A 14,732-nucleotide genomic window follows, 5' to 3' on the forward strand; every position below is an offset into this window, starting at 1 on the left:
ACCATGACTCAGGAATGATGTATGTATTGCTATTATAGGACCAATGCAGTGTTTACTGAGCTCTTGGTCCATAGGCCTATAGGTTAATATATGTTTTATCATGATAAACATGTAGCCTATAATTTTACCAAAGTTCGAATAGTTAACTGAGTAACTGAAAAATGAAACACTCTAGTTTACAAAAGGAGTCATAATTTAATATAGCCTATGCTTCTCAATGTCACTCAATAATCCCTTGTCCGCTGTGCTTTGGACAAAAAATGTCACGAATAAAAAGTGCCTCTCCACTCCATTTATGGTAAATTAAGAGGTTCCTGTGCCAAATGCTGCTCGTGCACTTAGAAGAAATGACATTTTCGTGCATTTCTTACATCAAGAAGCTTCCTGGCAATCCACTTGGAGATAATTCACCGGTGTGCATTTGACACGGAGATGGTCCTTTCGAAAAATGGGATGATCAAAGCCTGGTTGACGCTCAGAAAGTCATGGCTATTATTGTTATCAGTAATTTATATATAATTATGAGGCTTTATTTATAATAAGATTATTGTTATTACAATGATATAATAGCCTAATAGTAAACCAAATAAAAATCTAATCCAAGTTTATTGGTCGCATACACAGATGTTATAGCGGGTGCAGCAAAATGCTTGTGTTACTAGCTCCTAACAGTGCAGAAAAATGTCAAACAACCAACACAAATAATCAAAAACTAAAAACAAGATCGAATCAGTAGTCATTGCCCCATAGGTTGGACAGTCACAGGGAGAGAGAGAGAGAGAGAATGATAGAGGTGTGTGTGGGGGGGGGGGGCTTCTACTGTCTCATGCTGACGGGAAAGGGTGATGAGGATTCATGTGCCTGACATACAGGCTGGAACTGAGATCATCAGGGAAGATGACATAAGAATGAAGCAGTGACTCTATTATTCTGTGATATCCTCACCATTGGGAGTTTGGTGGGAAACAGGTTGGGAAGTAAAATGTATGGGCCTATGTTAAAAATGAATAAGGAAAACCAAACACAGAAGGAAACATCAGTCCTGCTTGTGTGAGGTAATACCGGTTCCATATCTTGAGAGATACAGTATTACAAACATATTCTAAATTATATTGATGCTGTTCATTGTCTCAACGTGCAACAAATATGAGACAAGCCTATACTCAAGCCTATACTGAATAGCTTCTAAAAGTTTATAAACTATATTATTTCTGCAGATAAAACAGGTGTCAGGAGAAACCTATTGCGATAACACACACACACAAACGCACGCAAGCACGCACACACACACACTAAGCCAAATGCATAACTAATGGCAGCAGTATGGTTGAAATAACTTGGTGCAAGTGTTCCATGCACATTTTCAGGGTCATTAATCAATATTATGTCCTCATAAATATTTTGAACAGTTTTCTCTATTATTGAACTTGACCGATGTAACCAAACGCATTAATCGAATTAAAGTGTATCGTCTCTTTAAGAGCTGTCACTCGAGCCGTTGCTGCTTGTCATTTTCTGCAACAAGATGGCGGTCGTTCCAGAGAACAGAGTCCTCTCCTTCAGTGTTTTTAAATGGAGCTCTTATTCCTCCACATATTTACCAGAGTGAGTAATGCACACATACGTTGACCACATTTATGTATTTGTTTTCGTTGCTGCAGGTCTCATTAACTGCCACAGTGCATCGAAATCGTGTCTCCACGGCCTAGCTTGACTCCGAGCTAACGACTCGAACGTTAGGCAAAGGGAATAACGTTAGCTAGTTAGATTTACTCGAGTAAACAAAATGCACGCATAGTTAGATACATTTATTATTTTTGTGTACTGTGTGACGTCTTGCCATGCACTGTAAAGCCGATACTGGTAATTATCTAACAGCTGTACTAACGACTTGGCAAAAAAAAAGCTAGCTAGTTAAGTTAGCGAGCTCGCAAACTAGACGAGCATGCCACCAGCACCACTAAGTTAACGTTAGTTGGAAGCCAAAACCACTCATGACTTTTTATATTAACTAGTAAGCTAAATAGTTAACTAATCATACTAGATAGCTATTTTTTTCTCCTACACTTTTTGTAGGCATGTTTAGTCTGATTGTTCTCCTCCCGTTCGTGCAAAGCCAAAGGGTATAACTAGTTAATGTTAGCTAGCAAGCTAGTATGTCTCTATGGTATTGCTTGGGTAACTTGACACCATAGGAAATGCCTGTACAGTCAGCTATTTATGGACCCTATTATCCCGCTCTTTTAAAAACGCGTGGAATTGCTAGTTTCAGCACTAATTAGTTTGGAACTGGCTGGAAATGTTTACTGCCTTTATACAGGCAGCCCAATTTATATATTTTCCGCAAATGGGTCTTTTGTCCTTACCCACAGATATTTTTCAAAGCTGATCTGATTGGTCAAAAGACCCATTAGTGAGAAAAATATCATTATTGGTCTGCCTTTGTAATTGCAGCCTTGAAGACAATAGTATCACTGCCTCTGTCACAATACCACCCCATGATTGATGAGATTTTTTTTTATTTTACCTTTATTTAACTAGGCAAGTCAGTTAAGAACAAATTCTTATTTTCAATGATGGCCTAGGAACAGTGGGTTAACTGCCTTGTTCAGGGGCAGAACAACAGATTTTTTTACATTGTCAGCTTGGGGATTCGATCTTGCAACCTTTCGGTTATTAGTCCAATGCTCTAACCACTAGGCTACTTAACCACTAGATCAGTCATCAGTAGGCTTAACTTGCTCTGGCCAATGCCGGGCCAAATTAGGAACGCTGTTCAGGTCAGTCCATTTCGTTATTTAACAAGTCAAATAAGCTTATTGACCAATCAGGACTTGAATACGACTGCACATCACTTAATAATTTAACATGTACATTTTATATGTAGTGATTACACTTACTTGTATTTCATATGTTACAGTGATTCACTGGTACGTATGCTATGATGCTGTTAACATGGCTGTATACAGGAAGTCCCCCCCCAAAAGGGCTTTATTACAGACAGGAATACTCGTCAGTTTCATCAGGTATCCGGGTGGCTGGTCTCAGACAATCCCGCAGGTGAAGAAGCCGGATGGGGAGATCCTGGGCTGGCGTGGTTACACGTGGTCTGCGTTTTTGAGGCTGGTTGGTCTTATTGCCAAATTCTCTAAAATGACATTGGAGGTGACTTATGGTAGAGAAATTAACATTAAATGATCTGTCAACAGCTCTGGTGGACATTCCTGCAATCAGCATGCCACCTGTGTAATGATCATGCTGTTAAATCAGCTTCTTAAAATGCCACACCTGTCAGGTGGATGGATTATCTTGGCAAAGGAGAAATGTTCACTAACAGGGATGTAAACAAATGTGTGCACAATTTGAGAGAAGCTTTTTGTGTGTATGGAAAAATTCTGGGATCACTTTACATGTTGTGTGTTATATTTTTGTTCAGTATAGTTAGCATTCTCTGATTCCTTAGTATTTGTTAGCATTTTGTTAGCATTCTGGTAAGTTATGTTTTTGGGGCTTTGAATATTAAGGCTATATAAGTACCTCCAGTCAACTTGTGCAATAGATGACGCAGATCTCGTTCATCATTTCACATGTTAGATAATTTTTCATTATGAAGCTTACCAGTACTAGTTTCGCAAAACAGGGGTTTGAGCCAGCCCCATGTGTTTGTTTATAACGAAGCACAACGAGCAAAATGGGAGCTTTGTAAGGTGAGTCACTCCTGCAGCGCAACTTAAGTGTGGTGATCAAGTTACACTTGTATGAAATTCACTACTAATGTTTTCCAGCTATATATATTATAACTATTAAGTTAACTATTTAAGATGTGCCAAATTCTCTCCTGCTGGGTTTTGCTACGTAACTTGTGAATGTTGCTAACTTGCTAATGTTAACTAAGCTTGCAAGATCAAGCTTCTTGGTAACCGCAGCAGAGAAAATTCCCTGCTGCCTAATATTTGTGTTGTGCGTGCTGCAAACTGCGTTTTGAGATACTTGCATAACTTTATGAGCTGGGTTGTCTGTCCAAGTAATAATATTCACATGCGCTCATTAGCATTTACCTAGCATCCGCTATGATAATTCCTTAGTACTTGTTAGCATTTTGATAACATTCTGGTAAGGACATTCTTTGGGGCTTTTTTTTCTGTTTTGAAAAAAATGTATATATATATATTAACTTGTGTGCACTACCAGTAATACCGTATATCCCAGGATGGCACAGGCAAGGTATGGAAATCTGGACACCGTTGAACCCTGATCATTGGTCTCTGATCTGTACTACATAGAAATGCATAATTCTACACGAAGGTAGAAATATGCAATATCAAATCAAATTTTATTTGTCACATACACATGGTTAGCAGATGTTAATGCGAGTGTAGCGAAATGCTTGTGCTTCTAGTTCCGACAATGCAGTAATAACCAACGAGTAATCTAACCTAACAATTCCACAACTACTACCTTATACACACAAGTGTAAAGGGATAAAGAATATCTACATAAAGATATATGAATGACTGATGGTACAGAAGGGCATAGGCAAGATGCAGTAGATGGTATAGAGTACTGTATATACATATGAGATGAGTAATGTAGGGTATATAAACATAAAGTGGCATAGTTTAAAGTGGCTAGTGATACATGTATTACATAAAGATGGCAAGATGCAGTAGATAATATAGAGTACAGTATATACATATGAGATGAGTAATGTAGGGTATGTAAACATTATATTAAGTGGCATTGTTTAAAGTGGCTAGTGATACATTTTTACATACATTTCCATCAATTCCCATTATTAAAGTGGCTGGAGTTGAGTCAGTATGTTGGCAGCGGCCACTAAATGTTAGTGGTGGCTGTTTAACAGTTTGATAGCCTTGAGATAGAAGCTGTTTTTCAGTCTCGGTCCCTGATTTGATGCACCTGTACTGACCTCGCCTTCTGGATGATAGCGGGGTGAACAGGCAGTGGCTCGGGTGGTTGTTGTCCTTGACGATCTTTATGGCCTTCCTGTGACATCGGGTGTAGGTGTCCTGGAGGGCAGGTAGTTTGCCCCCGGTGATGCGTTGTGCAGACCTCACTACCCTCTGGAGAGCCTTACGGTTGTGGGCGGAGCAGTTGCCGTACCAGGCGGTGATACAGCCCGACAGGATGCTCTCGATTGTGCATCTGTAAAAGTTTGTGAGTGCTTTTGGTGACAAGCCGAATTTCTTCAGCCTCCCAAGGCTGAAGAGGCGCTGCTGCGCCTTCTTCACCACGCTGTCTGTGTGGGTGGACCAATTCAGTTTGTCCGTGATGTGTACACTGAGGAACTTAACTTACTACCCTCTCCACTACTGTCCCATCGATGTGGATAGGGGGGTGCTCCCTCTGCTGTTTCCTGAAGTCCAATCATCTCCTTTGTTTTGTTGACGTTGAGTGTGAGGTTATTTTCCTGACACCACACTCCGAGGGCCCTCACCTCCTCCCTGTAGGCCGTCTCGTCGTTGTTGGTAATCAAGCCTACCACTGTAGTGTTGTCTGCAAACTTGATGATTGAGTTGGAGGCGTGCATGGCCACGCAGTCGTGGGTGAACAGGGAGTACAGGAGAGGGCTCAGAACGCACCCTTGTGGGGCCCCAGTGTTGAGGATCAGCGGGGTGGAGATGTTGTTACCTACCCTCACCACCTGGGGGCGGCCCGTCAGGAAGTCCAGTACCCAGTTGCACAGGGCGGGGTCGAGACCCAGGGTCTCGAGCTTGATGACGAGTTTGGATGGTACTATGGTGTTAACTTCTTATGGCTGCAAGCCCGAGGTCGGTACACCTATGACAACATCCAGCTCAAAGTGCAGGGCGCGAAATTCAAAAAAATATTTTTTTTAAATATTTAACTTTCACACATTAACAAGTCCAATACAGCATATGAAAGGTACACATCTTGTGAATCAAGCCAACATGTCCGATTTTTAAAATATTTTACAGGGAAGACAAAATATGTAAGTCTATTAGCTAACCACGTTAGCAAAAGACACCACTTTTCTAACTCCATCAGTTTCTTACTCCATCAGGTGCTATCACCAATTCGACCAAATAAAGATAGAAATAGCCACTAACCAAGAAAAAACTTCATCAGATGATAGTCTGATAACATATTTATTGTATAGCATAGGTTTTGTTAGAAAAATGTGCATATTTCAGGTATAAATCATAGTTTGCCATTGCAGCCACCATCACAAATCTCACCAAAGCGACTAGAATTACTACAGAGAGCAACGTGTATTACCAATTTACTCATCATAAAACATTTCTTAAAAATAGACAGCGCATAGCAATGGAAAGACACAGATCTTGTGAATTCAGACAACATTTCAGATTTTCTAAGTGTTTTACAGCGAAAACACAATAAATCGTTATATTAGCATACCACATGTGCAAACGTTACCCGAGCATTGATTCAAGCCAAAGAGAGCGATAACGTAATCATCGCCAAAATATATTAATTTTTTCACTAACCTTCTCAGAATTCTTCCGATGACACTCCTGTAACATCATATTACAACATACATATAGAGTTTGTTCGAAAATGTGCATATTTAGCCACAAAAAAACGTGGTTATACAATGACAATACTAGCAAAACTGGCCTGAAAATGTCGGGCGCCATCTTTCACAGTGATCTTGTCTCATGAATAACTATTCATAAACTTGACTAAAAAAAATATAAGTTGGACAGCTATCGAAAGACAAATTAGTTCTTAATGCAATCGCTGAATTACATTTCTAAAATTATCCTTACTGTGCAATAGAGGGTTCGCCAAGCGAAGCTATACCAAAAAAAATGGCGGAATGTGCGTTTAACATTTTTCTACAGAACAACGATTTATCATCTTAAATATTTCTTACTATGAGCTGATCTTCCATCAGAATCTTGGGCAATGTATCCTTTCTTGGGTCTAATCTTCTTTTGGTCGAAAGATGTCCTCTTGTCCGTCGAAATGCCCACTAACGTTCGACCGGTACTGGAAACGTGCCCGGCGCTTCAAAGTGCATCACAAAGCAATGCCTCAAAATCTCACTAAACGGATATAAATTGCTATAAAACGGTTTAAATTAACTACCTTATGATGTTTTTAACACCTATAACGAGTAAAAACATGACCGGCGATATATAAGTGGCTAAACCAAAGCTTGGAAAGAGAGCAGGTCCGATGTCCATCGTGCGTCAGGCGCAGCAGGAAAAGGAAGCTACTTCCGCCTTGTGGTCTTTTATACAGGCCCTGATTGCGCAATCGACTCCATTCAAATTGTCACCTCTTACTGACATCTAGAGGAAGGCGTGGGCAGTGTTTGTATCCTCATAGCATTTACAGGGACATTAAAACTGACCTGGGACCAGAGGCCAAGATTTCTGAAATCTCACTCCCTGTCAGGAAAAGTGCTGTAGAATGAGTTCTGTTCCACTCAGAGACATAATTCAAACGGCTATAGAAACTAGAGAGTGTTTTCTATCCAATAATAACAATAATATGCATATTGTACGAGCAAGAATTGAGTACGAGGCCGTTTGAAATGGGCACCTTTAATCAGAGCTACTCAATACTGCCCCTGCAGCCATAAAAAGTTAAATGCTGAGCTGAAGTTGATGAACAGCATTCTCACATAGGTATTCCTCTTGTCCAGATGGGTTAGGGCAGTGTGCAGTGTGGTTGCGATTGCGTCGTCTGTGGACCTATTGGGTCGGTAAGCAAATTGGAGTGGGTCTAGGGTGTCAGGTAGGGTGGAGGTGATATGGTCCTTGACTAGTCTCTCAAAGCACTTCATGATGACGGAAGTGAGTGCTACGGGGCGGTAGTCGTTTAGCTCAGTTACCTTAGCTTTCTTGGGAACAGGAACAATGGTGGCCCTCTTGAAGCATGTGCGAACAGCAGACTGGGATAAGGATTGATTGAATATGTCCGTAAACACACCAGCCAGCTGGTCTGCGCATGCTCTGAGGACGCGGCTGGGAATGCCGTCTGGGCCAGCAGCCTTGCGAGGGTTAACACGTTTAAATGTTTAACTCACCTCGGCTGCAGTGAAGGAGCCCGTAGGTTTTGGTAGCGGGCCGTGTCAGTGGCACTGTATTGTCCTCAAAGCGAGCAAAAAAGTTATTTAGTCCGTCTGGGAGCAAGACATCCTGGTCCGCGACGGGGCTAGTTTTCTTTTTGTAATCCGTGATTGACTGTAGACCCTGCCACATACCTCGTGTCTGAGCTGTTGAATTGCGACTCTACTTTATCTCTATACTGACACTTGGCTTGTTTGATTGCCTTGCGGAGGGAATAGCTACACTGTTTGTATTCGGTCATGTTTCCGGTCACCTTGCCCTGGTTAAAAGCAGTGGTTCGCGCTTTGTTTCACACGAATGCTGCCATCAATCCACGGTTTCTGGTTTGGGAATGTTTTAATCGTTGCTGTGGGTATTACGTCGCCGATGCACTTTCTAATGAACTCGCTCACCGAATCAGCGTATTCGTCAATGTTGTTGTTGGACGCAATGCGGAACATATCCCAATCCACGTGATCGAAGCAGTCTTGAAGCGTGGAATCAGATTGGTCGGACCAGCGTTGAACAGACCTGAGCACTGGAGCTTCTTGTTTTAGTTTCTGTTTGTAGGCTGGAAGCAACCAAATGGAGTCGTGGTCAGCTTTTCCGAAAGGAGGGCGGGGGAGAGCCTTATATGCGTCGCGGAAGTTAGAATAACAATGATCCAGGGTTTTACCAGCCCTGGTAGCACAATCGATATGCTGATAGAATTTAGGGAGTTTTGTTTTCAGATTAGCCTTGTTAAAATTCCCAGCTACGATGAATGCAGTCTCAGGGTGTGTGGTTTCCAGTTTACATAGAGTCAGATAAAGTTCGTTCAGGGCCATCGATGTGTCTGCTTGGGGGGGAATATATACGGCTGTGATTATAATCGAAGAGAATTCCCTTGGTAGATAATGCGGTCGACATTTGATTGTGAGGAATTCTAAGTCAGGTGAACAGAATGACTTGAGTTCCTGTATGTTGTTATGATCACACCACGTCTCGTTGATCATAAGGCATACCCCCCCGCCCCTCTTCTTACCAGAAAGATGTAAACCATCCTCCATGAAATTCCAGGAGAGCTACTGGGTGTGCAGGCTTTTGCTCCAGCCCTGCTCAAGCACACCACATTGTAAAATATCAGCTGCTCAACAGGACCTTGATATGCTGACTCTGGTTTGTTTGAGCAGGGTTGTGTCAAAAGCCTGGACACCCCAGTAGTGCTCCAGATGGAGGGTTGACGGACCACGTGTTTTATACATTAGCCTGTCTGCAGTATTTCACTATGTTTGGGGGGGGGTTTAAGTCAATCAAACTAAATAAAATGTATTTATAAAGACCTTTTTACATCAGCAGAAACCCAGCCTAAAACCCCAAAGCCAGCAATGCAGATGGCTAGGAAAAACTCCCTGGAAGGCAGGAACCTAGGAAGAAACCTAGGGAGGATCCAGGCTCTGAGGGGCGGCCAGTCCTCTTCTGGCTGTGCCGGTTGGAGATTACAAGAGTACATGGCCATTAAAGACAGCTAAAGATGCAAGTGCCTTGGTTAAGGCCACAACAGCAAGAGATGCTGCATCAGTGGCGATTTTAGCATCTAAATTTAGGTGGGGCAACAAAATAAATTGTGGGATGCATGCCAGCAAAGCCACTAAACAATATATGAATTATAACGGTGATGGTAACGAACGGTGCCCACAAACTGTTAGGACCTACATAAATATGTCCCAACAGCAGTCCCAACACCTTACCACTGCTACATCTGGCTATCAGCAAAGCCTTGTCTGGCAGCAAAACAGTTAATTCAGCCTCGTTTACTGCCTTTAAAAAAAACATAGCTGATATGGCTGACTTGCTTAAACAAATGTGGTTTCTACTGACAATTGAGATGTACAAACTATAGCATAAGGGGACGACAAGCAGATAAGAGGCAATCCGTAATTTAGATTAAGACATTCATGAGCGAGCTTGGACGGACGTAGTCAATAACTAGTTGCTCAGCACTTTTGTTATGTACAGAGACAGAATTCAGAACATGGGCGGTTCTTAGTGTTCTCACTGTACACTAAGTCAACAGTAGGATAAATATATATATATATATAAATGCCTAGAATATTTCAATTTTGGGGAATCTCTTATAAAATGGGTTAAAATTATGTATAGTAACCCTAGGTGTAAAATAGTAAATAATGGCTACATCTCAGAAAGTTTTAAACTATCTAGAGGAGTAAAACAAGGTTGTCCACTATCGGCATATCTATTTATTATTGCCATCGAAATGTTAGCTGTTAAAATTAGATCAAACATTAATATTAATGGATTAGAAATCCGTGGCTTAAAAACTAAGGTGTCATTGTACGCTGATGATTCATGTTTTCTTTTAAAACCACAACTAGAGTCTCTCCACGGCCTCATAGAGGATCTAGATACCTTTGCTATCCTCTCTGGATTAAAACCAAATTATGATAAATGTACCATATTACGTATTGGATCACTAAAAAATACACATTTTATATTGCCATGTAGTTTACCAATTAAATGGTCTGACGGAGATGTGGACATACTCGGTATAAAAATCCCAAAAGAAAGAAATGATCTCACTCCAATAAATTTTTATAGAAAGTTAGCAAAAATAGATAAGATCTTGCTACCATGGAAAGGAAAATACTTGTCTATTTGTGGAAAAATCACCCTGATTAACTCTTTAGTCATATCACAGTTTACCTATTTGCTTATGGTTTTGCCTACACCTAGTGACCTGCTTTTTAAATTATATGAACAAAAAATATTCCATTTTATTTGGAACGGCAAGCCAGATAAAATTAAAAGGGCCTATTTATATAACGAATATGAATTCGGAGGGCAGAAATTATTAAATATTAAAGCATTAGACCTCTCACTAAAGGCATCAGTCATACAAAAGTTATACTTAAATCCAAACTGGTTCTCTAGTAAATTGGTACGAATGTCTCATCCTATGTTCAAGAAGGGCCTTTTTCCCTTTATTCAGATTACACCTGCTCACTTTCGGTTGTTTGAAAAGGAAATAATCTCCAAAATATCCTTATTTTTTAAACAAGCCTTAGAAAGTTGGTTGCAATTTCAGTTTAATCCACCTGAAAGGACGGAACAAATAGTACAACAAATATTGTGGTTAAATTCAAATATAGTAATTGATAAAAAAACTGTATTTATCGAAGAAATGTTTAAAAAAGGTATAATTTTTGTGAATGATATCATAAATAGGACTGGTGGAGTTATGTCACACATGCAGCTAACACAGACATATGGAAATGTCTGCTCTACCCAAAATTACAACCAATTAATTGCAGCATTACCACAAAAATGGAAGAGGCAAGTAGAAGGGGAAAAAAGTAAGGAACTTGTATGTCGGCCCTGTATTAAAGAACATAAATGGTTAAAGAAAAGTGTGATAAATAAAAACATATACCAATTTCATTTAAGGACCAAAAAACTGACAGCTGTGCCATATAAATTGCAAAATAGTTGGGAAGAGATTTTCGATGTACCCATTCCATGGCACATGGTTTATGAATTGATACGCAAAACAACGCCGGATTCAAAACTTAGAATTTTTCAATTTAAATTACTGTACAAAATTCTTGCAACTAATAGAATGTTATATATATGGGGTATACAATCTTCCCAGCTCTGCAGATTCTGTTGTGAGGAGGCAGAGTCATTAGATCATTTATTTTGGTATTGTCCATATGTAGCTCGTTTTTGGTCACAGGTCCAGGAATGGCTGAAGAATTGCAACATTTGCCTAGAACTAACGCTACAGATAGCAATACTGGGGGATTTGAAAAGCCATAGTCAATCAATCAATAATATAATAATTATTTTAGCAAAAATGTTTATTTTTAATTTACAATCTGTAGAAGCTATGAGAATAGGAAGGTTCAAATCTTTTGTGAAGCATCACAGCACAGTTGAAAAATATATGGCAAATAAAAATCCGAAATGGATGATGTTGGAAGATAGATGGGAAGGGTTGAGTGGAACTGAAGGGTGGGACTAATAACAAGATAAACAATGTAGGGCATACGGGATCTGTGAAATGTGTATAGGTGCGGAGCTTTTGTGAAATAGCACAGTTACAAGTGGAAATAAAATTGGATGGACAACAGAAATAGAGGAAGGACTAAGAACAAACAAGAGAGAACTATTATAAAGTAGTCTGTGTCTGTAAAATAGGTATAAGATGTATAAATTGAAGGTAAAAGCAGAAGTGTTTATTAGTTTACTCCAATTGGGGGAGCGGTGGTAGGGTTGCGGGGAATAATAATAAAGGTATATTCTTTAAAAAAGTATGTATGTCTATATAGGTATGTGTATGTATATATGTATGCATGCGTGTATGGATATATATATTTACCCAAAAAAATATGGGGGATTGGAAATGATGCAGACAATTACATTGGAAGCAACATTCTTTCCGCAATATTAAGCTGATCCACCCCAATAAAAAAAAACAAAAAAAAAAAACAGTAGGATAAATAACAGGGGCATATAAGCAGACAATGAAAGCTCTTACAATATTCAGTGAAATTAAGAGGTGAAAATAGACCAAATTATTAGGGTGAGGCACATGGGCTACTAACAGCTTACTACACAACATACACTTAGTGTTACTTTCTTAGCTACAGTATACTTATCTCCCTGGCATATTACATCATTTATGCAGGAGCTTACAATACATTTTTGGACTCACCTTGTTGTGCCTTGCTCACTTGAACAGGAAGGTGGTTCGGTGGTCCTTCCTGGGCAAATTTTGTCATTAAAGTCTGGCATTCTCTGGATTTATGGTAGAGGTCGACAGATTATGATTTTTCAACACAGATACCGATTTATTGGAGGACCAAAAAAAGCCGATACCGATTAATAGGACAATTTTTTTTTTTTTTTTAATTTAAATTTGTAATAATGACAATTACAACAATACTGAATGAACACTTATTTTAACTTAATATAATATATCAATAAAATCAATTTAGCCTCAAATAAATAATGAAACATGTTCATTTTGGTTTAAATAATGCAAAAACAAAGTGCTGGAGAAGAAAGTAAAAGTGCAATATGTGCCATGTAAGAAAGCTAACGTTTAAGTTCCTTGCTCAGAACATGAGAACATATGAAAGCTGGTGGTTCCTTTTAACATGAGTCTTCAATATTCCCAGGTAAGAAGTTTTAGGTTGTAGTTATTATAGGACTATTTCTCTCTATACTATTTTTTTATATTCCATATACCTTTGACTATTCGATGTTCTTATAGGCACTTTAGTATTGCCAGTGTAACAGTATAGCTTCCGTCCCTGTCCTCGCTCCTACCTGGGCTCGAACCAGGAACACATCGACAACAGCCACCCTCGAAGCAGCGTTACCCATCGCTCCACAAAAGCCGCGGCCCTTGCAGAGCAAGGGGAACAACTACTCCAAGTCTCAGAGCGAGTGACGTTTGAAACGCTATTAGCGAGCACCCCGCTAACTAGCTAGCCATTTCACATCAGTTACACCAGCCTAATCTCGGGAGTTGATAGGCTTGAAGTCATAAACAAGTGACTTGAGCTTTTGGACAAGTTCAAAAAAGCTTCTAATTTCTCTTCTGGGCTTGACATTAACATTTTTAGACATATCTTAAAGATATGTGGGTTTTTGGTAACAGAATTACAAGTTTTATATATAAGTTCTTCACTATTATTGTGTTTTGATGTATTTTTAATACCTTTTAAAGACATGCTCCGGTACTTTGTCAACTACTTAAACCTCCTGCTTTGGGCTAGATGTGTCAATGTGTAGTTCATATATGCTTAATCTTTGAGCAGAATAACTGTCTCTTCAATTAGCCACTAAATTCCTAGTTCAAAAGGAACTGTTTTTCTGGAAGCTGTGCTGCACCATTTCCCCCCACGTGGGCCAGCCCCCTAGCAATTAGTTAAACCAATGAGCTTCAGCCCCTCGCCATAAGAGAGACAGCTAGCAAGATACACAAGATACCTACACAGCAGCGCGAGTGAGAGCGCAGTGACATGTCGCACATACAGTATCATCACACGTGACGTAGTATGCAATTTTTGGGGACCACTTTTGGCTCGTGAGTGCAATTTTCAGAACTACTGACTAAAAACTATACAAAAGTACCGGAGAATCCATTTGACTTTTTCTCGTAGATGTTTTCTAAGACCCATTTTCCTCCTGTTTGACCAGGAATCAAGGCTAGTACTTTTGCCTCAATTTTAAGATGGAAAATGGATTAAAAATGTATCTATGCCTTTATTTCCCCAAAATATACACTCTTAGCTTTTTTTTTGTCCCAATTTGATATGCTGCTATGAACTCCCTGCACATGTGGTGCTCATGGGTCCTTTTACATGGATATTACCCTATCCCTTTGCTCACAACAAATGGTGGTTGGATCTTGGCTGAAACATGTCCTTTCTCCCATCTTTCCCTTTCTGTGTGTAGAAACATCTTGGTGGACAAACCCAATGACCAGTCCTCCAGGTGGTCGTCTGAGAGCAACTACCCTCCACAGGTAACGTCTGCTGTGCCCAGCCCACATAGACACCTGTCTCATACTCAGGCCTACCTGTCACTCGCACACCTTCCATGCCTTGTGCCTTACCTGTCTTGAGATGGGGCTCTTCCGTAGAGGGTCTGTGCCCAGTT

The 14,732-nt window shown here is 40.0% G+C and overlaps 1 protein-coding gene across 1 annotated transcript in view; it reads left to right on the forward strand.

Moving 5' to 3' along the window:
• Positions 1 to 1,487: 1,487 nt before the first annotated feature.
• LOC120032295 (muskelin-like) overlaps positions 1,488 to 14,732 on the forward strand; it is a 38,200-nt gene continuing 24,955 nt past the window's right edge. Inside the window, exons 1-2 of the mRNA XM_038978320.1 lie at positions 1,488 to 1,605; positions 14,529 to 14,598. Of these exons, the coding sequence (XP_038834248.1) occupies positions 1,526 to 1,605; positions 14,529 to 14,598 (150 nt within the window). The 5' untranslated portion in view covers positions 1,488 to 1,525. The remainder of the gene's footprint in view (positions 1,606 to 14,528; positions 14,599 to 14,732) is intronic.

This window comes from Salvelinus namaycush, chromosome 38 (assembly GCF_016432855.1).
Source record: "Salvelinus namaycush isolate Seneca chromosome 38, SaNama_1.0, whole genome shotgun sequence".
Taxonomy (NCBI): Eukaryota; Metazoa; Chordata; class Actinopteri; order Salmoniformes; family Salmonidae; genus Salvelinus; species Salvelinus namaycush.